A 23,849-nucleotide genomic window follows, 5' to 3' on the forward strand; every position below is an offset into this window, starting at 1 on the left:
CATTTTACTTGGGAAGAAAAACATTTTCCACACACCTTCCCCTTCATATGCCAGGATTTCACTGGGAACCCCCTCAGTATCGGTATCTCTCACTTTCTCCTGTAAGTATTTTTTTTTTTTTTGGTCTTGTAGCTTAAATTTTTTAAAAATTACATTCATTTCTGTAATGCTGTAGACTGACTTCCCCTCCCCCCCCCCCCCCCCCCGGAATTTAAAAACTGCCAGCTTGTCTTTTTTTCTTCATAACTCTTTAGATCTCTTCCCCCCTCCCCCCTCTTTCTTCATCTTCCCTCATTCTGGAAAAGTATTTTCCCTTTCTCATTATGTCATGTGTGCTCTTTTGTTCCCCCCCATCACCATCAGCCCTCCCCCCAAGTCCTTTCAGGCAGGATAGAGTACGGGTGATTAGAAGTGTACTTTTTATCTTCTTTCTGAATCTTAAGCAAAGCCTTTCTGATCTCTGTGTGTGTTCTGGAGCAGAACACGCCAGGATCGGGACAGGGTGAGGCTGAAAGCAAAATCACTGAAGCAACGATTGAGAGTTGTCTTGAAAGCAAGAAGTTTACTTTGTGATTCATTATCTTCTTACGAGAGCTAGAAAGTTCTTTCCGTGTTTGTACGTTTAAAGAGCTTGCATTTTGAATGAGCTCAGGAGGTTTATTTGAAGAGATAAGGTACTGGGGTGAGAGTTTTAAGTGCATTGTTCGAGCACATTTACGTGTTCTGGAGTCTGGCATTTGTCACATCAAAACATTTAAATTGTTCTCGGTCTTTGGGGTTATTTTTTGGTTGGTGTTTTTGTGCTTTTTAAAGGGGGTGCAGGGGGAGTAGTCAGAGAATCAGGATAATGGCTTTAACAAACGGAAATAGTTTGTGTGAATAACTCCACAAGCAGCTCCTCATTCAAGCATAATTAGAAACACATTTTAAATCACTTTCACCCATACAGTTTTGTGTGCATCCTTTGGGTTTGTGATAGAAGGTAGCACAAAATTAACTCCCAAGATGAGGGATTCTCTTCTGAAGAGGCTGCGTGGCTTTTTCCATGGATTCCTGAAAGATTGTAATTTTCTCCCTGCACCCCCACTCCGCTGCCTCATGCTCAGAACCTACCTGGATTTTTGTGGCAGCAATCTTCAAGGTATGAGATCCAGTTAGAAGAAGCAGAAGTTCAGGATGAAGCCTCTAGCTAAAATCCTTTTCTGCCTCTTAAAGTTTAGCTGTGTCTTAGTTTACTTCACTTTCAAAAACTTGGTGCTACATTTTAATGGACATTTTGTTTTTTTTTCAGCTAAGAGCTGGTTAATGAACAGCTCTGACTGTTACAAGAATAATGCATCCAAAACAAAAGAGGCATGGGACATTCCCAGGGGTGTGTCTTCCTTGTTTTGTGAGACACTATCCATCATTACATTTCCATTTAAAACAGTTGGTGTCAGGTGTTAATCTTTGTGAGAAGCAATAAGAATGTCATAGGACATTATTGTTTATATCTTGGTAATAGATCATTAATATTAAATGATGTTATGAAGAATCTGGGCTCCAGTAAGAGACAGTAGAAAGACTTGCAAATAATCTGTGTTCTTGACCACAGAGCTCAGGTATAAGATCAGAGAGATGACAGACAAATTCCTGAACATTGTGTCCAGGTTTCAAGAACCTGTCCACCAGTTATATCCTCTCTTCACAATGCTTGTTTGTCATTACTACTTTATATGTTCGCTAGCAGTGAGAAAATGCCAGCTTTCATGGGCTTTGAGTGTAGATGAGCTTTAAGGCAAGGACACAGCAGATCTTTAAAGTAGTTTTTACCATGCAGCAACCAAAACTCGTTTTTCCAGAGTATTTTTGTATGCATTAGAAATTGGTGACACAATGTTTTCTTAGTATAATTTGTTCACTTACAGAAAGGTTACCATTTCTGATCCCTTGAACATCAAAGTAGTGACAGAAGGCTGGGAGTCCCTTCCTACAGAAATGCTTGGTTAGGCACTCCAGATCTTATTCCCAGGAGCAAATTGTCTACTTCTGAGACTGCTACCTCCCTCAAGTTGCTTAATCTGCAGCCTTGTACCAGGTCCCAGCCTGACCTGAAAAACTCTGCTAGCTCCACACTCTTCTAGTGGGATCATGCTCTTCCAGCAGCAAGCCTGGGCTGCGAAGCTTGACAGTGTCCTTCTGAGCTGATAAGCAACTCGTGAGGTGGGGAGGATGAAATCATGCTCTAGACAACATCGCTGAGCTGGTTCCTTTGCTTGGGGCTTCTCTTTATCACTTCAGAATCAAGATTTGAAATTAAAAATAAACATTTCCAAAGCAGTCCTGCTGCCCTGCAGGGGTTTGGCTTGATGCTTCCTCCTTTGTAGCTGGTCTTCCAGGTATTCAGATGCTTCTCCAGCTAACACTGTTCCCACAGCTGCCTTTTGGTAGGGGCCTGAATCTGAAGACGCATGCATTTGGGGAGGTTCTTTGAGTCCCATCTCCTGCTGCTGCAGCAGGTGACTGTTAAGCCTTTTCATAAATGGCTCTAGATCCATTTTAAAACCAGGTTTTGTCCCTACTGTTAGAAGGCTGTGCCGTTACTCTACTGCTGTCATGGCTAGCAATCTTGGTCTCAATTCCTGTCTGAATTTTCTGTTTGCTGAACAGCGCTGTTTTCTATGTGACGCATGGTGAGCATCTGTCCCAGCGCTGGCTGTCTTGGATTCTTACTGTCTGTTCTGCCTAAATGCGTAGCTTAGCGTGAAGAGTGGTAAACTTCTGTGGTGCAAAATGAGGTGTTTTTTAAGGTTTACATTTTAGATTAGAAGAACTATTGTGACAGTCATTTATGTTAGATGCTAACTAAGTCTTTGAAAATAATCTGTTCTGTAGTTTATCAGCTGTTTCCTTTTGGTTTCTTTTCAGTTTGTTTTCTCTGAGAGTGTGACGGTTGAGATCTCTGTCTCAGATTTAAAATATTCCTGCTTTCGTTTTGAAACATTTCTTCAAGCTTTTTTTTTTTTTTTTTTGTTACATGCATGAAGTGCTTAATGCCCTCAATCTGCATGAAAATGTTTTGTATATAACTCTAAAAGCTCCCTTAGGACTGTAGACTTTTTAAAATGGAACAATTTAAACATTTTCCATACAAATTGGCACTTGGGGCAAATGTCATTATAAAAATTATAAGAATATTTGTTAGATATTTTCACTGGTTTGGGGGTTTTTTTCTTTAAGACCTGCCTCTTCAGTAACAGTGGAAATTACAAGTCAAATAGAGTCAGCATGATTTCTGTTATTGGCAGAGAAGTAAAGAGTTTGCAAGGCTGGGAAGTTAGACGTTAATAAGAAAGAGAAACAATAGGCAGTCTTCTCTGTTTCAGTCAACATGGTGCAGGTGTTGAGGCTGATGTAATGGTGTTGCTGCTTTCCTACTCTGAGTTGTACATACATATTTATAAAACACATGCAAATCAATCAAGTATTGCATTCGCAAGATACATTAACAAAACAGGGATTGAGATGCAGAACAAGGCAAAAACGCTTCAAGTTCAAATCCTGCTCAGACTGAATGAAAGTTTTCATTTGGAACTAATGTGTTAAGATTCTCAAGTTTCGCATGAGGAAATACATGATACTGGATATACTTGTAAGGATGTATGTTGAAACTCGTGTTGTAAAACTTGAGGCTTACGTATGGTTGACTAGTAGACAGAAGCTCTACTTTGTGGAGTTTTTTGGATTTGAAGGAAATTGTTTTCTGATTTGAAACAGAGCTCCAACGTAGTCAAATTTCATGTGGAAGAAAATCCCAAACCCAGTATATTCAGATCAGATTAAATACTTAGTTCCAGCAGGATCAGACTGTTTTGTTTCAGTTTGACTATTTAAATCTTTTAAGTATTGCTCTACCTAATGCAGCCTTTCAGAACGAACTAATTTGAGGGGAGAGAAAGAAACATGTCACGTAGGATTGCAGTAACAGGAAGTTCTGACATTTGTCAAAATATTTCTCCCTCTTTCAAAAATTAATATTTCACAATATCAGTATGGTTTTCTAATACGTTTTAATATCAGTGGACTTGTATTTTACACGGTAGGATGTCATTCATGTGAAGCCATTCTTTCTGACTGTGTCTTGTCTGTGTTTTGGAGAGATACTCCAGCAGTGGGTGGACAAATGCATGATTTTGCCTGTCTTCTCCCGAATGTTATTTTCCACTAGAATGGTTTGTATCTGATGTCTAGTAGACCATATTCCTTGGGAAACTTGAGTTATTGCTGATGAAGGTTTTTAACAGATCCTTGGTACTAGTGATGAAAATGGGTACATGCTGTCTCTGTCAGAACAGCGCTATTTTTAAACACATTCTTGGAATGTGCACATGCTACTTATGTCCTTGTTTATTTCAGCTATGCGTCCTTACTTTGTTCCAGTGTCGATGGTCCGTCGGATGTGACAAACTGTGCTTGCTTTTGCAAAACTTGCCCTTTGTTTGACAAAACTGGTGCTGATAGACCTGAACCCAGATGCCATTAAAACAGATGGAGTTTAGTAAGCCTTTTTAAAGCCCTTCGAAAATTCCAGCTGTCACATGGACTTGCTGTCAGGGTGGTGACTGTGTCAGTCATTTTTGTGGTGAGTGGCCATATTACAATGTAGTTTCATGATAACTGAACAGTTCTGACATATAACTAGTGGCCCCCAGAGCAGGAGGCCCTGCTTCTCCATACCTGCATTGCATGTGGGCTACTGCCTCTTACTTCGCTCTGAGACAGGGCCTCCTCTGTCCTAAGAGGGCACCCAGTCAGGGTTTGGCATGAAATATTCAGGTGTGGGTGTTTTTTGGTTTGTTTTTTTGTTTTGGGTGCTTTTTTTTTTTCAGGACTAGCCTTTTGCTGGGTTATCTCCCTAAACTAACTTATGGGGGGGATTCAACCATGAATGCTGGCTGTCCTGGGATAGGTGAGGAGGGCAATGGTTAGCCTTTAGATTGATTAGCTCTATTGTGCAGTTAAGCATCTCTGAATGCTTTGGCAAACGATAACTTGTCTGTGTAAGGGCTTCCAGTTTCCTATGAACAAAGGGGAAATACCATAAAATATCTGCGTGGTGATGGATTTCTCATGCCATCTGAAGTAGCAGTGATGATGTACAGTCAACAGCATTTTCAGTATTAGTCCAGAGGATCCTAGCTGAAATAGTTGTTAGCAATGGCTTTATTTTCTGCTGTAGGTCAGGCTGGGATGGTTTGATTTTTTTTGAGGCTTACCCAGACATTCCCATTGGCAGTGCAGCTGAACAGGGACTGAGTGCTGTGAGCTGGTTTCAAGCATCCAGCTCAGCTTTGGTTTCTCCAGAGCTGTTGAAGGGAGTTTGGTTTGGGTTCACTGCCAGCTGCGGTGTTTTGCCTGTTAAAAGCACCTGATTGCCAAGTAAGGTTTGAAGCATATACAAGAGTATATAATTTCTAGTATATGTGTCTGACATGAGTGTTTCAAGTGCAATTTGTATATGTATGGTTTTTTTATTGCTTGTTTAACCCTATCTCTCTGTTTTAAATGGAAGATTTCTGGCATGGGAGAGACAATTTTGCATAAACAATTCAGTAAGCTTTTCCAGATGCTTAGATTTCAATATTAAAAAAAAAAAAGTCTAAAAGGGCCAAACATATGTCTAGGATATGCTGACTACTAGGGGCTGTAAGCATGAGTTAATTTTATATAGGCAGGCCAGAGCTATCTCTAACCTAGTCAGTTCTGTTAACATAAGCAGTGTAACTGCTGCAGCAGTGTTCAACACAGACTGAAATAACTATTGGAATGGTGAGGGAGTTACCCCACACGGGTGGTGTAAAGCTGGCCCAGGCACATTCCCATCAGTTACAGTCACAGCACAAAATGCACCACAAATGTGTTGGATACCTTTATGTCATCTTGACCACCCCTTGCATTTGAAGGTAAGCTGTCTTCCTGGTGCCATTTAGGGAATCCTGATGATTAGCCTGCAGGAATTAGAGGTGTGCTGGACCTGTCCTGGAGCTTTTCCTGGTGGCTGGAAGAGTCCAGGTGTGCTGTTTGAGGATCTCCTCCTGGAGTTATTACTGGTCAGTGCAGGCCCTCAAATTTGCTTCTTGCTGTAACTAATTTGCTTGATGATCATCTGTTAGTTCAGTTCAGGTTGGCATCTTTGACTTGCATTTTAGAGAGGTGAGAAGTTGGAAGAAACTGAGTGCCTAGGCTTGTTTAATCTTTGCCATAATCTTTCCTTTTTAGAATTGAAGGAGAAAAGAGCAAAAGCGTGCTTTAAGCTTCTAACAGAAGCCCAGAATTTTAGTATCTGGGCGAATCCTGTACGTGGAGGTAGTAGTTAGATTGTTCCAGGCTTCCAGTTAACAGAAACTATGTGGAGAAAGGTAAGGAATCCTTTGCTGTCAGAGACTGCAGAAATATGTGGGCACCAGATTCTTCCTCCTGTTCTTTAAATACAAACAAGAGATGCCAATAGAAATGATGGCTTTTGATTGTAGTAACCTAATAGTCGTGGCACATCTTCTATGGATTATGCAATTTGGTTGAGCAGTTGCTAGTTTAGCTGTAAGCTATTGTCAGTCATCTTGTTCTCCCTGGTTGTTTGCCAGGTTCCTCCTCCTGTACTTGAGGAAGAAGGGAATCATGAATGTTTAATAACTGAAGGTACGTGGTTGGTCCCAAAGCCAAATACCAAAACTGATAAAATCATTATGAGCCTCTCTCCTCTCCTCTCTCTCCTCTCCTCTCTCTCCTCTCCTCTCTCTCCTCTCCTCTCTCTCCTCTCCTCTCTCTCCTCTCCTCTCTCTCCTCTCTCTCCTCTCCTCTCTCTCCTCTCCTCTCTCTCCTCTCCTCTCTCTCCTCTCCCCCCCCCCCCTTTTAAAAAGAAGTAATTCATAAGTACGTAAAGCTGAAGATCACAAGGAGGAAGTGATCTCATGCTTCCATGGCCTCATAGATTTTATCTGAAACGTGTTGGCTCTGTCTGAACTAGGCTGTGAACTCCTTGGGGCAGGGCAGGTCGTCTTCCAACTCTTCTAAAATGCCAGACACTGCTGATGTCACCTAGTAAAGAACCATTTCCTCATACCTGACCTGTAGAGGAAGGGACAGGTTTCAGTGGCATTAGTGAAGGAAAGATGATTGCCAGCATTTAAAGGTCTCAGATTAATGGCAAACAGAGAAGCCAAAGCAATACTATAGGAAATCGATATATAAGCAAGAACATGCTTTGGACACAGTTTAGTGGTATGCCTTTTTAAAAACTTCTGTGCTGTCTTGCCTTGTAGCTTCTATGCTGAGCCTTGGCCTGGGATTTCCTGTATGCCAGAGGTTGCATGATCATAGGAATTACTTGCGTTTGCTTTTTAAATTTATTTTTTTTTTAATACTGCCTGGCATGGAGAAAATGGATTTAAAGAGGTTTGGGTTTTTTGTTTGGTTTGGTGTTTTTTTGTTGTTGTTGTTTTGTTTTCCTCCTCCATTCTTTAAGCTGTTTATTTAGTATGAAAGGGCTGTGCCAGTGATCTCATGGATTATATGTGCATTTCTAGTGCATAGTTGCAGGGCGGAGGAGATCCTAGCACTTGTGCTGCCATGCAGCAGTTCTCAGTCTTGCTTAGAGTGGTGGCATTTGCCTTTCAAAATTGGTATTACTCTGCCATGTTACCTTCTTGATCTTTTTTTTTCCATTGCTCAAGCAGAAGATTTCCACTTTAAAGTTAGCCAGCTCCAGTAATGGGTTGCATGTCAGAGTCTGGAATAAAAGCATTTGTGCGACTTCCTTAGGTAATTCAAACAATGAGTGAGCTCATAAAGGTAAGAACAGTGAAATTCACGCTGAATCAGTGGTTAATTGGTCCATTCTCAGCTTCCCTCCTGCCTGAGCGCTGGAGGAGGATGAGGTCATGGTGCCGATTCTTGACCACAGCATGCCGCAGACCTCCTGTGCCTTACCGGGGCTTGCATCAGCTGCATCCCAAACACAGAATTACTGTGACACAAATACTGCTTTAGCTTTCTTCTAAACATCCATCAGCTTGGTGTGGTTAGGCTGTACGTGTCGCTGGTGCCCGTGGACCATGAGACACACCAGCCCTAAAAACCAAGTGCACATTTATCTTATGAAGAAAGCCTTCAGCCCAAGTTCAGAGCAAAGTTCAAATTCATCCTCATGATCCACAGCAAGGATCCTTTGTTACCCTGTGATTTGCCTTTATAAACTAATTTTCCTGCTTGCTTTTGATGCTTTTTTTTTAAAGACTATGTAGTCAGACATTTTATAAGCAGAACTGATGGACAGGAGAATGTGGTTTGTTTTAGTTTTCTGATTTGCTCTGCAGCTTTTGTTTCCAGCATGTGTGTTGGTCACTGTTTTTACAGAGCGTGTTTGCGTCATAGAAACGCCTGGTCTATTCGAGATAGAGGTAGCGGGTCTTTTTACCATTCTTGTGCAAAAACATTTTCTTTATGGTTGTCTCTTTAGATTATAACTACTTTTTAAGAAGGTGGGAAATCAGCCGAAGTTTCTGTAGAAGAGTAGATTCTACCTCAGTAGTAGCAGCCAGAGGGGAGTATTTTGCTGTGGTCCTTTGTTTTGTTTTTAAAGTTTAAGAAGGTAAAACAATAAAAACCCTGGATCAATTATGAAGCCACGCTAAGTTAAAAAGTTGCATAAAATACTTGAAGGGTTTAACCATTTGAAGAAGGGGGTGGATTTGGTTGCTGCAACTCTTCAGATTTACTTCTGGCGTCAGCAGCATGTGTCCAATCACACCACCGCTCTCAGGGAAGCAAAAGGGGTTTGGTGCCTTGACCACTTTTGGGAGTACCGAGCCCTTGCCACACCCTCACTTCAGGTGGGAAGGTTTCTCATGAGGACAGAGTGCTGATGCAGTAATTGGATGGAAATCTACTTTACTGCCATGTAAAATCCCCAGCCTCCAATGAAAGTGCAAAGAAACCCCACAATCCCAAGTTCAAAGAAACCAATGAACAAAATACTTTTATTTTCATTTCTGAGCTCCACCCAGCTGGGACCCGGCAGTTCCTGAGGCAGCCACAGCACGAAGTAAGGTGCACGTTCTGTGGGAACTGCTCCCGCATCCAAAATGGCGGGGGTGCGGGTGGCCTTGGCTGAAGGAAAACGCTGCCCCTGGTTTTGGGTGGAAATGCGAAAATGGGTAGTGCAAAAGTGGGGGTAATGTCGCATCTTCGAGCTAGGTGAACGTTGCTTTCCCCCCTCGTTTTGGGGGACCTGAAACGTGCCATCTTTCCTTTCAGATTTGGGAAGGGAAGAGGTTGGTGATAGGGCCCTCACGTTGCCACCACGCGTTGCCATGGCGACGGGCGGCCGTGCCCCCGCGCGGGGCATGGCGGGACGGCGGCGGGGCGGGGCGGGCGCGCGCGCTTCAGCACCGCCGGGAGGTGCCGCTGGTGAGGTACCGCCGCGCCGGGCCGCGCGAGCGTTTCTTCCCTGTTTGAGTCGATTTCCCGCTTTGCTGCACAATAAAAGCTGGGCGGGGGCGGCGCGGCGCGGCCCCCTCGCTGGAGCGTGGGTTGATGTGGCGGGCGGGCCCGGGCGGGCCGGTTGTACCGGCGGGGCGGCGGCGGCTCCTCCCCGGCGGGAAGCGTGGATGGCGCCTTGGCGGAACGCGCATTGTGCCGCTGGAGAATGACCGTTCTAGCAAAGGCCGCGTGTTTCTCCTTAGTGCGGGTTTAAGGAGGGCCTCCGGGTCAAACCCGGCCCTGCCGTAAGCACGCGGTTCCCTGGAAGGCGGTACCGCCTCGCAGCACGGCTGAATTCCGCCGTTATTTACGGGCCTCGAAAGGTGTAGAGGTTAGTGGCAAAGCGAGTAGATCTGGTATATCTAAGCACTTCCTTTGAGATTCTTTATTGCTAGTGCTGGAGGAGCAAAGAAACAAATATGTTTTTAAATGGGTTGCAAAACTTTAAAGTGCATTTCAAGCACTGTGAAACATCTCATCAGTCTGTCTGTTATTCTCAATGTTCTTAACAGTTGTACACCTGCAAAATAAACATCTCAATTTTCCAGACTGGTGGGTGAGACTCCAGGTGAAGTTTTGATCAGCTACCGCAAAGTTTTATCCAGTGTTTTCTTCTAGTCCTAGAATGGAAATAGGCATTAGTGCCTATGCTGATAATGCTGGAAACCTCTCCTTCCAGCTCCACTAAGCTGCAATTAGACCTTTACTCAAATTTTTCCTGAAGTGAGAGCATCTTGCAAAGAGTTCACAGTTGCACCATGACTCAGGCTGCAAATTACAAACCAGGCTGTTTTAGACTTGTTAGATCTTAATCTTAAAATCTGGGACAGTCCCTGACAGATAAATTATGCATGCATAGTACACCTGATGCGTTGGACCTGCTGTATATGTGAGATGAGTCTGTATGCATGCAGTAGCTAGTTTCAGGCAGCCTGAGTTGCCAGGCATCTGGAAAAGTGGGCAATTACTTCAAAAATATGGGAAAAGTGTTTTCATGTGCAAGCATGCATGAGGCATAGGATTTCTGTGAATAATGTAGTAGGCCTGTTCTCACCTGATATCATCCATCCTTTCATTCCCCCTTCCTCTGATGGACTGTAACTCCCTTTAAAAGCTGAAACCAAATTAACTTTTACTTTGTGCTCTGGATAGTTGTATAGAAGCCTCAGTTGTTCCTTGAGAGGCCAGGGGTATTTGTGCTATTCTTGATTTGCTCCATGGTGGGGAATTGGGGAGGTAAAGGTTTTGGAATAGTTTCAAACAGGTTCTGGAATTCTGTATTTTACAAAACTTTTAAACAGGGTATTCACTGGGGAGTAAACCAGATACTGTTGAAAAAACCTGAGCCGCTAAGAGTGTAATGAAATTATCTGTACAAGTATTTTATTCTAACAGTAACATTTGTGGTAAAGATTGCCATGACTGCAAGCGTATTTTTCAGGAAAGGTCCTTTTAAATAATCATTGTTTCTTGCATTATAAACAAGTATTTAAAGCTCTGCTACTTATAATGCATCTTTTTTTTGATCTGTCTTAGGAACATAGACTCCCGGTTTGGAATCATCTTCACAAATCCTTGCCTAAACAGTAAAGTGGGCTAAGGCAAGATGTTTCCAGAATTTTTTTTTTTTTTTTTGGTCACTTTCTGGAACTTACTGCCAGCTTTGAACACCCATGAATAAACTAACCAGCAGACAATTTGAGGAGAGTGGTCTGACTGCTGTCTGCACTCGCAAAATCAAATGACTGAGGAGTCAAAAGATATGGAAGTGGTTCCAGGATTCATCTCCCATGTAATAGCTCAAGAGGCAGCCTGCAGTTCACTCAGTTACTTGGGAGCTGTCAAAGAAAGCTATGTCTTATTTTACAGTATTATTGAAAAAAGAGTGCATGGCAGACAAAGACAATTTACAACCCATTTATTTTCGGCATTCTCATAATTCCCATTATTTGAAGTAAAACCCATCTTCCTGACAGACCAGCTTCTGAGTTCCGTTAATCCTGCAGCAAAGTGATAATCCTTTATTTGTGACCTCATAGGCTGTTGCTACGGAGAATGCTTTGATATCACAAAGCCGACAGTGTGACTTCACTGTTGGTGGAAGCCATGGCCTCCAGAGAGGGAGCCATCTCCTTCAGCCTGGGGGAGAATTTATGTAATTCCAGTGTTCTGCAAGCACTTCCTAAGGAGCAGTACCTGGCAAACAGGCTTGCATAATGTCTGTCTGCATAGGTGATGAACGATACAGTCAGAGGCTGCATATGAGGGGAAAATTTGTGGTGATTATGTTTGGCAAGGTTACTCCTGCCCTTGAAATATGTTATCAGGAGGAAAATGTCACTGGGAAGTTACACGTGGCTTTCACATCCTTAGTCTCTAAAGGTATCACGAGGAGATGACTCTGAATATCAGAATTATTTTCTCTAAAACCAAGAACTCCTTATTCTGTATCCTTCTTTTCTTTTTCTTCATCTTAAGAATATAATTTTGCAAACCCCAAACTTTTATTGGAAACACCAATTACTTAGAAACTTCCATTGAAAAAAGTTTGTCAGGACCAGGGCAAAAGACACGTAATGCCATTCAAACCTGTATGCCCTAAAGTAGACTTTTAGACATCTTATTTATAAATGGAAGTATGAAGGAGATGTGTAACTTTAGGCATCGTGCCTGAGACTTTCAGATATTCTCAAATAGCTTACATGCATGGATTCTTTTCATGTTCAAGTCTGAGCTTTTATGCCAGGTTCCAGAAATGAGTGCCTAAAATTAGGCTGCTCAGTAACTCCTGATTTTCAGTAGTACTGAGAGTACAGCAGCACTCAATGGAGGTAAAGGGAAGTGCAAAGCTACGTCAGTTTTGAAACTCAAGCTGTGACTATTAGAAACAACATACGGCAATAGGAATCAAATTTGCCTCCTTTAATATCTCTGCCTTTGACCATAACAGGAAGTTTTTAGAGAACTGATACTTGCAACTCTGAATGTCAGTGGTTATCTACTCTTCAAGAGTGAAGCTACTGGAACCCAGGAAAACATATTAGTGAAAGAAAAGGGTAATACCTCTGTTTTACTTTCTGAATACATTAGGGAGCATATGATTGAACAACAGGAAGGCACATTCTTGCCTCTAATAAAATTAGTATTTTGTTTTTACTATTGATTATTCCATTTTTGATTTTCACTTTTTTATGCATGATACAAAAGGTCACACAGAGGAATTTAGCAGGATTATGCATGTAGAACTGCCCCATTGATATAACTTTTGGAAATTGTATAAGCTAAAGCAGGTTAAAAAAAAATGCACTTATTCCAGAATATACAGGGATTTACATAGGTATAATTACACCAAGATAATTCTGGCAGTAAATTAGCCTTAGACCAAAGCCCTGAGGTCAGTTTCCATCTTATCCCTGTTACCTGGATGTTCCCCAAATTGTGCTCAGAGAGTGTCCCAAACTGAATGCAGTGTAATAAATCTATGTTACAATACCTCAATTAAATGTAGTACCAGAATTTAAATAAAATACCACAATTTAAAGGAAAAAAAAAAAATCACAAGCCTCCTGTAGGGGCTTTGCAGACCACACATGACGTGCAGGTTACACTTTTCATTTCCAAGTTCTTGTGGATTACACCTTCTTGCTATGAAACTACATGTGCGCGTGTGGTTTGAAGAGCTGCTCATAAAGCAGCAGGACACTTCTAAAGATAGTATTGGTGATGACGTGCTTAATTGCTTTCATATGTTTAAGTTCAAACTGCCCAAACTATTAGCATGTTCCCTCAGTGGAGTGATGCTGCATGTGTGCCTTACTAGCATGCACGCTACTAATTTACTCTCAACTTTCTTTACTGTCCTGTAAGCTCCCATCCTTCCCCTAGCTTTGATCTTTCATCATAAAAGCGTAGGCGCAACCCTTTGGAGAGCAAGTTAAATGTTTCTTCTTAGCTGTTCTGCCTGTTGCAGGCACTGTGAGGGCTCATTCAAAGCCACTGGAGGATGCAGGTTCCCTCGCCAGAGTGGGCACTCTGGCTCAAGCCTGAGCTGCTGGTGATGCTCCCTCTGCCGGGTCGTTGGCACTTGGGCTTAGGCTTTGGGCTGCAGCACAAGATACGTTTGTTCTTTCAGGCTTTTAATTGAGGCTTTGAACAGAGGCTTTCATTGAATCCTTTCTGCGTTGAGGGGTGAAGGTCAGCATAGAAAACAAAACAAAGGCAAGCACCAAGTGGATGCAGACCACATGCACATCAGCCTTCACAAAACAACTGTCCGTTTGTTCACTTCTTTCGTGACTGATAGACCCAGCTATTCCTAGTTTGCTTATTCCAGCAATCCTGTAGACCCTTATATTTCCCCAGCCTTTCTACAGCTGGAGGTACTAATTTTATTTCTTACCATTTGGTTATTATTCCTGCTTCCATTTAGTCACGCTAAACATTTGGATTCTTTTAACAAGTCTTCTTTCATCATTAACGTCACATATGCTGCATTGCCTGCTTTAGGAATCAGACAAAAATCATTTCTTTCCTTACAGTTCCTTTTAACCTTTCCTGTGTTTTTTCTTACATTGTTTCTTGGTTTTCTCGCCAATCTATTGCTGCTGCTAATTTAATCTTTATAGCCTAGGCTTTTCTTTAAGTAGCCTCCAAATCTAGGACTAAAATGTAGCTACCAAACAGGCAGGAGGAATGGCAGGGGTTTTAGAAAATGCTTTTAGGGCTGCATACATCCCCTGTAGGCATTTCCAAGGGCTGGTCTGTGCAGCAGTTCCAGCCTCCTAAAGGGGATGGCCAGGTGAGGAGAGGGGCATGCACCATACCCTTCACCGTGTGCAGTGCAGTGTTTACTGATGATCAGAAATGCATTGAAGCAGAGAGCTGTGTCAGTCTCTCTCTCTGACAGAGACACTTTTTAGCCTTGGGCCCATAAGGTCTGGGCGAGTTAAAGTAACTGCCTGTGGGGGTAGCTCATTGAAAGAATATGGCAGTAACTGTAAGCCATTTTTTCTCACAGTCTAGAACAAGGAATGACAACATAATGACAAGATCAGGAAAGACTTTGTTCTTGGTGGTGGTTTAATGTGAGTTAATAAACTATTATCTTGTTATGGTATAAAATGTAGTCATTCAGAGTTTGGATTTATGTATCCCTTATGCTTTGATCTCAAAATTTTGTCAGATATGATTTTCTCTTTGTGTCCAGTGGTTACTTGCCAGATTTGCTCAAGAAATTATCCCAAATCTCTCCTTTCACTAGCCTTTTGGTTTAGTTCAGTGTAAGTTGAGATCATTGTCAGCTCCTGAGATCGTCTCAGGAATCTAGACTAGGTATTCTAGTTTAGGTCTCTCTACACTGAATAAGAGGGCAAAGACACAACTATTTTTATGTGCTCTCATCTTTCGGAAAACTGGGTCAGAGCGACACCTGGGGAGCACAAGGACTCTTCCACGCTCTAGTGCTTTATAAATGCTCTGTGAAAGTCCAAGAGAAAAGTCTTGTCGAGCTCAGTTAAAATACAGAGGAGAAAAAAGAAGAATGGCCAGTTTGGTCCCTGGAAAGGGTTAACAGTGTTCTGTGCAACAGGGATCAATAACAAATGTTTAGATTTTAATAGCTGTATTAGAAATCTGAAAGATGGAATGGATAATGAAGTGGTAACCCTATCTGTCAGCACAGTTGTTCAGGTTCATTAAGACTGCTGAGGAGGACTTCAGAAGGCACTGGCGACAGCTGAGTAAAACAGCTGAGCAATTCTGCAGTGTAGTGACATCAGCAATGTAGTGTAAGGCAATGCAGTGAACACTGGAAGAATAGCGCTCAGATATGTTGGGTTTCACACTTTTTTAGGAGCATGGTCTACATGTTGCTGGAGTCGGTGGTGAACATGTTAGATGAGCGGGGAGGCAGTTATTAGAAGTCTAAATATAAGACTGTAAATTAGGAGATATGTAAGAAGTCACACACAAGAGCTCTGTGAAATTGATAATTTCATCCTTGTTTTGGACACAGTGTTTGGTTTTATGGCTCATGTACAGGGAGGTTTTCACATTCCTGAAATTTCACTTAAAAAAAAAAAGAGTGGGATGTAGGGAGATGTCACTGTTGTACTAGTAGTGAAATGCCTATTGTAGGTTTTGGTTTACAGCTTCCTGTCATAAAATGAGTGTTCAATAAAATTAAGAAGGAAAAACCATGTGAAATGGACAGGAGGAAATATTTAATCTAGTGAGTTGTTTAACTGGGGGAGCCCCTAGTTCCAGGTACTGTCATTTATTTGGGGAGGTAGTTTATGATAGCTGCATTTGCTGATAGTCATACTAATTGGGGGAGAAAATGAAAATCTGTCAGTCTTCGAGGATCTCTGTTTCTGATCTCTGTCTGGAACAAGGGTGTTTCCCTTTAAGACGCAGTATACACTAGTGGCAATGCGTGCAGTTGGTTTTCTAATGCTTCGTCTAAGGTGCTTGACCAGCATGAGAAAGGCAGCAGATTTGGTGAGCTGCTGAACTATTGTGCCATGGGTTCCCATCCTTACAGCTGATCCCCACACAGGAGACCAAAGGACAGAATTTGATAGTATTTTGAGCCATTGTGGGAAACGGGCCACTGCATCTACCCTGCGCAGGTAGAGCATAGGGACAGAATATCTGAGTATAGGTACTTCATGTTTTAGGGTGCAAGATATTTTTATTTCATAAGCATTGAAGTACATCTTCTTAAATGTACTCCAGCTACAGTGAAAACTCTACTTTCCACCACAGGGGAAAAAACTGACCCAGTAAACTCTCAACGGCTAAGTCTTTGGAGTGTCTAACCTTTTCTTTTCAAAACCACTTGGGCACTATTTTCATTGATTCCATGCCTGGCCTTTTCATCAGTTCTCTCCTAGCCAGGAAAAACTGGGCTGTTAAAGGCTGCTGCAGTACCATGGGACTTGTGTTCAGTGTTGCAGGTTGTTATTTTAACCTGAAGTTATCTGCCAGTCATCTCTATTTGTTTGAAAAGCTGTAACCACCGCAGTATCATCTTTGGGATGAAAACCCTTCCATGGTTACAGTGGTCAATATAAATGAGAGAGGGTGCACTATGTTGTTGGGTTGTATTGCTAATCAGCCCTTCACCTTTCAAGAATTTTCACTACTGACTAGACTCTTGCTGAACATTTGCTGCAGCATCCCCAGCCACACTGAAAATGTGTTCTGGCTAAACTGAAGAGGATAGTGAAGAACACATGGCTAGGACAGGGTGATTGTCATGTTCTGTGCTTTCAGGAGCACTTGTAAAGGAATATTTTTCTCTGCCTTTATAAAATTTCCACCGTGAAAGAAAACATCTAGGTTTATCATTGTTTGTTAGTTTTTTTCTTTTGTTTCTCACGTGCTCACTCTCTCTTGTCAAATCTCCTCTAGTGTAAGATTATTTTAGTGCTTCTCTCTTTCCTCGCATTTACTGTTTGCTGCCAGAAAACAGGCAGGCTTTGTTTTTGAGGGGGTGGTGTGGTGGTGTGGTTGTTGACAATATAGCTTTAACATTAATTGAATTAAATTAATAGTAATAGGTTCCTGTGCAGGAAGAAAACCCCAAACCCTCCTCCCCTCCCCTCCCTTCCCCTCCCCTCCCATGGTCCTAGCTACAAAATCTGTTAGAGAATTCTTCTGTGTGGATTAATATATCACATACTTGCCAGTAAGCTATAATTTAAAGATGCCTCTTTTAGTAGTCGAATTCTAAAAAGACAATTATTTTACTTACCAGGCTTTTGGGGGAGGGAGTTTTGTGGGTTGCTTTGTTTTTCCTGTTAAGACATGATGGGTTCGTTCAAATACTGTTTATTTGGGTTGTTTTTATTAGCAAGTGTGGCAAGGGCTATGGTTCTGTCCTGTATTAGATAACATTTAAAGTATTTTTTGTTTTTTATTTCATTTTTTGTGGCTCTCTTTCGCATGTGATAAAGTGCAGATGCTTAAAAAATGGAGAACAAATAGGAAGAATTGGATGGTCAAAGGTTCTAATCATATCCACAGAGTGGGCTGTTAAAGTATGAATGGCAAGATCATGGTCTTGGGAGTCAAACCCAGCAATACTTGCTTCAAACTTATTAGTTGCAGACAGCATAAAAAAGGTATCTGGAACCGGTTGCTCCATTGTGGGGTGACCCACCAATGTAGTACAGCTGTGAAAAAAAAGCAACTTTTTTTCTTATTACGTGTAGGGTAGGGTATTTCCTCTAAAAGTATGGAAATGCCAATTTCCTCATACCTGATGCAGATGAGAGGTTAGCTGGAGCACTAGAATATGATGCAGAATTCTAGCTGTACTTTTTAAAGAAAAGTGATGTAAGTTAGAGTAAATGTAGAAGAGTCCTCTAGAAAAGTGAAAGGGACAGGAGGGGCAGACATATGAAAGATCACTAAAGTGTGCTTTTTTTAAAGCCAGTGGAATGAGATCTGAAGGAGAGGAGGAGGTATGTGTTCTACAAATACATTGGGGTATCAGCAGCAGGAGGGAAAAAAGAAAGATTATTTAAGCTCCTAGACAACATTAGCACAAAAACAGAGGGGCATTACTTGTTGGGGTATTGCTGAATTTAATACCCTGATCATGTTCCTCTTCAGTTTTCTTAAGTCATTTCTTAAAGAACCAGGAGATTTGTTCAGGTAAGCCAAGTGGAACTTATTAGCATACTGCAAGTAAGCTGTCATTAGTGGAGCACTAATATGTCAAAATTTGTGGTATGAAGAGATTTCCTAAAGAAATATAAGTGTAAGTTTGTATCTTTCTGATTTTACTTAGTCTGGTTTCTTCTGAGGCCACAGGGTTCATGGGTTTTGTTCCCAGTCCGGTGTTTGGGTTTTTCCTGCTTTGTGAAGTTGGTTCTTGTAGAAGTAGCCATAATGGTAGATGACCATAGTCTCTGCAGCTGCAGGCTCTGAATGCTGAGTGCTGATGGCTGATTTTAGCCTCCAAAGTTTGGGATCCACTGAAACTGGTACAGGTCAGTCTGAATTTTCTCATGCTCTTGATAACCTTCTAAGCATCTTTTGGTGGTGGGTTGTTGTTTTTTTTTTAACCTTTTTTCTTCTCTGCTCCCCCGTTTGAGCACATTCTTTTTCTCCTCTTGAGTTTCCCTCTGGTGATGGTGAAAGGGTTGTGGCAAAGGAAGGGAATCCCAGGCCCTGGCTCGGGAGGGCTCAAGGATGTATGCAAGCTAATGTGGAGTTTGACAAAGGAGTCTGTGTTCAACTCCAACACAATGTGTGTACAAAGGAAGAAAATGGGATCTTTACCTCATCTGCTTTCACAATGTATGATGGAGATTGATCTCAGGCTAAGCTGTATTCTGTACTGGTCTATTCGGATGCATGTGCATGCATGGAGATGTGCAGAGAGAAATACATGGTGTATTCATGCCGCACACTGTCAGTAAGGCAGCTTTTGTTTCAGTACCAACTTCTGTCATGTGCTGGGGGGGAGATGTGGGATGGAGGAATGGAGTAGCTGCCTTGTTTGGGAAGTGCATGTGGTATTTTGGCTAGGCCTTCCTCCTCTGAGGTCATGCTGCAGTAGCCTCACTGATGATGGCAGCGCTGGTTTATCCATCAGCTTCAGCTCTTCTAAACATTCTCATTTATGTTTTCCCCACTGCTGGTCTCTCCTTTCACTTCTGGTGTCTGCCATGCTTGAGGTATCAGGCACTTCTTGCTGTTCTTAATACTGATTAAAGGGCTGTGTAACTGTGCTGTGAGCTGATGAATTTGAGTAAAGGCCTGTCTAGGGGCATGTGCACGCGAGATGTACATGCACCCTAAGTACATGTGCATGCTTAGTGCATTCTGGGTGTCTTTAGGGCATCACACGTGCAAGAGGAATTGTCTCACTCAAAGAGCTTGCAATTGTATTAGTCTGTTCAGAGTAGTCAAGCTGGTCCCGAGTATATAACTCGGGTTCAAGTGCTAGAGAAATTTGTTAGAGAGAAATGATATTCAGGTCATGGTATTACCTTTACCTCTCTTCCGCCAGTATTTTAACTTCGGCAATAGTAGTGTAACTACTGCTGCAAGACGCATGCATGTATGTGAGAACAATACTGCACACGCAAGCCCAGCTATTTAACTTTGCATGAATATGAATATTGTCTGGTGCAAAGGAAAAGCAGATTGGAGCTCTCGTTTTTTCTTTCAGTAGGTGCCTGTTGTAACTCACTTTTAAGCCCACAGATATTTTTTGTCTTGCAGTGAGTTGTTGCTGTAAAGTGGGTGTGGGCTTAGCAGACAAACAACCCGAGTTTCCGCAGGATGATCCTGAGGGACCCAAACATTGCAGATGCCAAGTTGGATTCATTAGAGGCTTTGCGGCTGATCCTGCAGCCCCAGGGAAGGCAAAACTCCTGTAAAGTTGAAGGAAGATTTCCTGGAATGAGGCCTTTCAGGGAACACAGAAATTGATGACTGTGTGTAGCAAAAGCCCGGCTTTTTATGTTGAGATCTTGGCTACTGTGTAACTACAGGTGTAGCAAGGCTCCCGGCTTACCTTACACTTGTAAATTAGCTTGTTTATAGTACAGCTTTGCTGCATAACAGTCGCCATAGACCTGTAAACAAAAGTGATGTTTGTTAGTTGTGTAACCCAGCTATTTACTTATCCTCTCGAAGCCCATAGACTTACTTTAGTCTGGGTTTGACTCTTTCACTGCCAAGGTGGTTGTAAGGCTCGGGCTCGCAGGGTAGGAAGGTATTTAATTTTTGTATTTAATTCAGTCCTAAACACCTGGTGTGTTCATTTAGGGGAGAACCTGAGGACTGCTTGTGCCAGCACAGCACAGGTGAGTCCTGAAGTGCTGTGTTTCAGGATTTTATGGGTTATGTGCCTACTATGCTTCAAACTATTTCAAAATGCTTGGGATACAGGAACCTGAGGATACAGGAAAGAAGTGTCCTGTGGCAACATTCCCTTTTTTGTTTGCCCCTCTGTTTCTGTGTATCAGTCTTCTCATTTTGATCATGACTAGAAATAGTTCTTTTGCAGTAAAGGCAATTTTAAATGTTTCCTTCTCTTAAAAGAAAATCCCCAAACAACTAAAAATGTTTCTCCAAAACAGCAGCATCTGTGTCTCATCACGCACTATTCCTACCTGCTCTTCTGTGTTTTCCTGATGCTTTAGCTTAGCATATCCTCATGAAGCAAAGGAAAACCTAGGACTTGGAGTGAGATCCTGACACAGTGACCTCGTTCTGAGCATTACCTTCTTTGTCAGTAGCAGCAGAAGCTGAAGCAGCTCTGCTGGCTCTTGGCACTTGGAGCAGTTTGACATTTTCTGTTTGGCATGGTTTCAGGGCTCACTTTGTTTTGAGCCCAAATGGTGAATGGGATGATGAAAATTGAGCTTGCAATAACTTTGATCCAGCGTACAGCAGAGCTGTTTGTTACATGCAGGTTTGCAGCATTCTTCAGGACTGACGAAGGAGAGTAGATCTTTCTTTTTAATAAATACAGTAAAAACTGGTAAGTGTCATGCTAAATAGTGAATAATTTAAGAAAATACTGCTCTGTGTAAGCGTGTGTGCCCACCTATGTCTGTGCATTTGTGGTTTTGTGTATTGGGGGTTATCAGGCAGGTATGTTAGGGGTAAATTTTTTTTCACTTGACTAGAGGGTTAAAGCTTTAACTTGTCTTTGCTAATGCACGTAAATAGCTTTCTTGTCCACTTAATGAGGAGGCTGGCGTGTTATCCTGTACAATGCAGCTGGGCACAGCAGAGGCACTTCATTTCAAAGACAAAGAAGCCAGCGCAAACATAGGGAGAAACCTGGAACGTTGTTGCGCTGTGGATTTTTTCAGAGCGATGACTCATTTCACTTCACAAAGAATTCTGGGCAGGGTAGTGAGAAGTCAGGTTGGCTGATCCATTCCTATGACTTCACTTTGCAGAGAGCCAGGGAGAAGAGGAGTGACACTGCAGAATCCTGAGGCACTGCAGTGGAGAGGTGCTTTGCGAAGACTGTGAGTGCCTTCGGAACAGGGGGTGGTGTCAGAACATGATTCCAGCCGTTCAGTGGAAATAGGGCAAAAGGAGAGAGATGTTTCCAAAACACTGTGTGGGAGTTACATTTGTAGTCCCTTTTAGATTCTCTACCACCACCACCCCTATCATTTCTTAACCATTTATTTCTTGTACTTACGTGAGAATTTTGTGAAATAACATTCCTTTCAGTGGACCTGCATAGCTACTGCATTCTTTTTTATTCTCTGGAAGCCCCTATTTCCTACTTTAAGAGGTGGGTGTTCAGCATATTACTGCCTAAAAGCATGCTTTGTTTTTTCTTCTTTCAGGTCCTGTGGCGCTGACCTATGCTGCAGCCAGCCAGCTTCCACAGTGATATAAAGCCCCAGTATGCACATTGTTGTTACATCACAGCTACTTTGGATACTGTACTGAAGCATGGAACCAAACCATAGGGGTTCAGGTAAGTCGCGCTTTTTTAACATATTGTGTGCCAGGAATACAGACATGGGCATTTATTAAAAGATGCATTTGAAAAATACTGTTTGAGGAAACACATTCTAAAGCACACAATATATTAAAAAAACACAGTCCCACCCTCCTCCTCAGGATAAGCAATGCCACCAAAATGTCCTCAACTGAATCCTCTGGGAAAGTTCCATGCTCCAGCAGAAACTTTTTGTGTTCATAGCTGTAACATGTGCTGGGATATCACTTTGGATCAGGAGGCAGCTGGCCACAGGACATGAACAAAGAAAAGGAAATCTAAATCACAGGAAATACGCAGGATGAATGCATGTAAGACAAGTCCACTGACTGTGGGCATTTTAGCACCTGTTTCTGAAAGTCTGTGCCACTTGGTGAACTTGGAGATCATGCTTCTATCTGGGTCTGAACGATTAAAAAGATAAATTTACATGGTTGAGATTAATCACTGGCAAGGGACTAGAACTTTGTTCAGATGCCAGTGTTTGTCATATGATTGGTCATTATTAAGGTTGCTGTGTTTTCTTAAGACTGGTTAGAATTGGAGTGGTCACATTGCCAGGTCACATTCTTGAAGTGTTCATGATCTGTATCTGAAAGGAAAGGTATGTTTTGGTGTGCATGCATTTCAGAGGTGCAGAAGGAAGGTTGCTGGTTAGCAAATGTGTTGCTGCATTTTTCGAGCCTTTGTTTAAGCTGCTCTTAAACAGGAATAAATGGACAAATCTTTAATGTATTTTTTTCTTACTGTTGTAAGGCCTCTGATACATGTAACTGCCTAGTAAACACAACCTGCAGCTTTGTTCATAAAATATGCCAGGAAATGTGGTTTAAAAGGATGATTTGACTATGGCTGAGAACAGTGCAAGCAACACACCTTCTAATTTTCTTTATTTCATATTTTGCCAGTAAAATGAGTTCTTTCCTGTGTTAGTGTGCTGGTGCAGATCCACGGTATTTTAGAGTGAACGGAGTAACACCACAGAAATCTGTATATTCTTCCTGTTCCCTCCTGTTGTTTAATCAGATGGAAACGTTGTCTGGCTTTAAATGGCGATTATATGTCATTGTTGTGAGTTCACATAAAAAAGGTTTTGTTTGCTACATCTATGCAAGTATTCTATAATTAGAGTGATTCAGTCACATTGGGGTTTGGGGGAAAAGGGGTAATGCGCAACCCAGGCCAGACACGTAACTTCTCCAGCATCTCTACCTTCTTTAAGTAAATCTTAAAATATGCTTTCTGTAGAAAAGGCTTTTCATTTATGGTATTCTTGAAAAAAAAATGGTAATATTCTAGGCTGAAGAGCCCTTTTTTTGCACACTACTGGTAGATTTGGCTTTGTTAGCTTCCTTCTGTTTGAAAAGGACCTTTCTGTAGTTCTTTCCAGAGTGAAATCACGGGTGAGTGTTGACCAGAACAGGCTGTTGGCAAGAAACTTTTTGTAGGGGATTTCTGTTGCAACCACCACTATAATCATGAGGTGCCATGAAGTTACTGTACTCTAGTTTGATGTTTTCTGATTAATAATGTAGTTCTGTAAGCAGCAAAAGCAGTGAAGTCCAGTTTCCCTTGACAAGTGTTTTTTGACTGGGTTCTCCTGTCTAGTGGGAGGTGGCTATGTCTGAAGCTCTGTGCAGATGGAGCGTGCATAGCACACACTTATTTTAGAATCTCTGTTGTCTAGTGAGGCTCAACCTCTTTGGCACATGCACACACGCAGACTGAGATTGTGCAAGACCTCACTTCCTATGGAAACCACACTAAAAATCATGTTTAAAGTTTGGCTTGATCCGTAGGAAACAAAAGTTTAAAAAGGCGTTGAGAGGCTGGATGG

The 23,849-nt window shown here is 42.0% G+C and overlaps 1 protein-coding gene across 4 annotated transcripts in view; it reads left to right on the top strand.

The window, feature by feature from the left end:
* Positions 1-23,849, top strand: part of STOX2 (storkhead box 2) — a 148,655-nt gene that overhangs the window by 100,205 nt on the left and 24,601 nt on the right. The window contains exon 2 of one of the 4 annotated variants that reach the window (XM_075091210.1): positions 21,855-21,988. The exons of 2 other annotated variants lie outside the window; for them this stretch is intronic. In XM_075091210.1, the coding sequence (XP_074947311.1) occupies positions 21,964-21,988 (25 nt within the window). In that variant the 5' untranslated portion in view covers positions 21,855-21,963. Of the gene's footprint in view, positions 1-21,452; positions 21,525-21,854; positions 21,989-23,849 lie in introns of those variants that run through there. One more of the 4 variants, XM_075091211.1, reaches the window with a different exon arrangement.

This window comes from Phalacrocorax aristotelis, chromosome 4, assembly GCF_949628215.1.
Source record: "Phalacrocorax aristotelis chromosome 4, bGulAri2.1, whole genome shotgun sequence".
Lineage (NCBI taxonomy): Eukaryota > Metazoa > Chordata > Aves > Suliformes > Phalacrocoracidae > Phalacrocorax > Phalacrocorax aristotelis.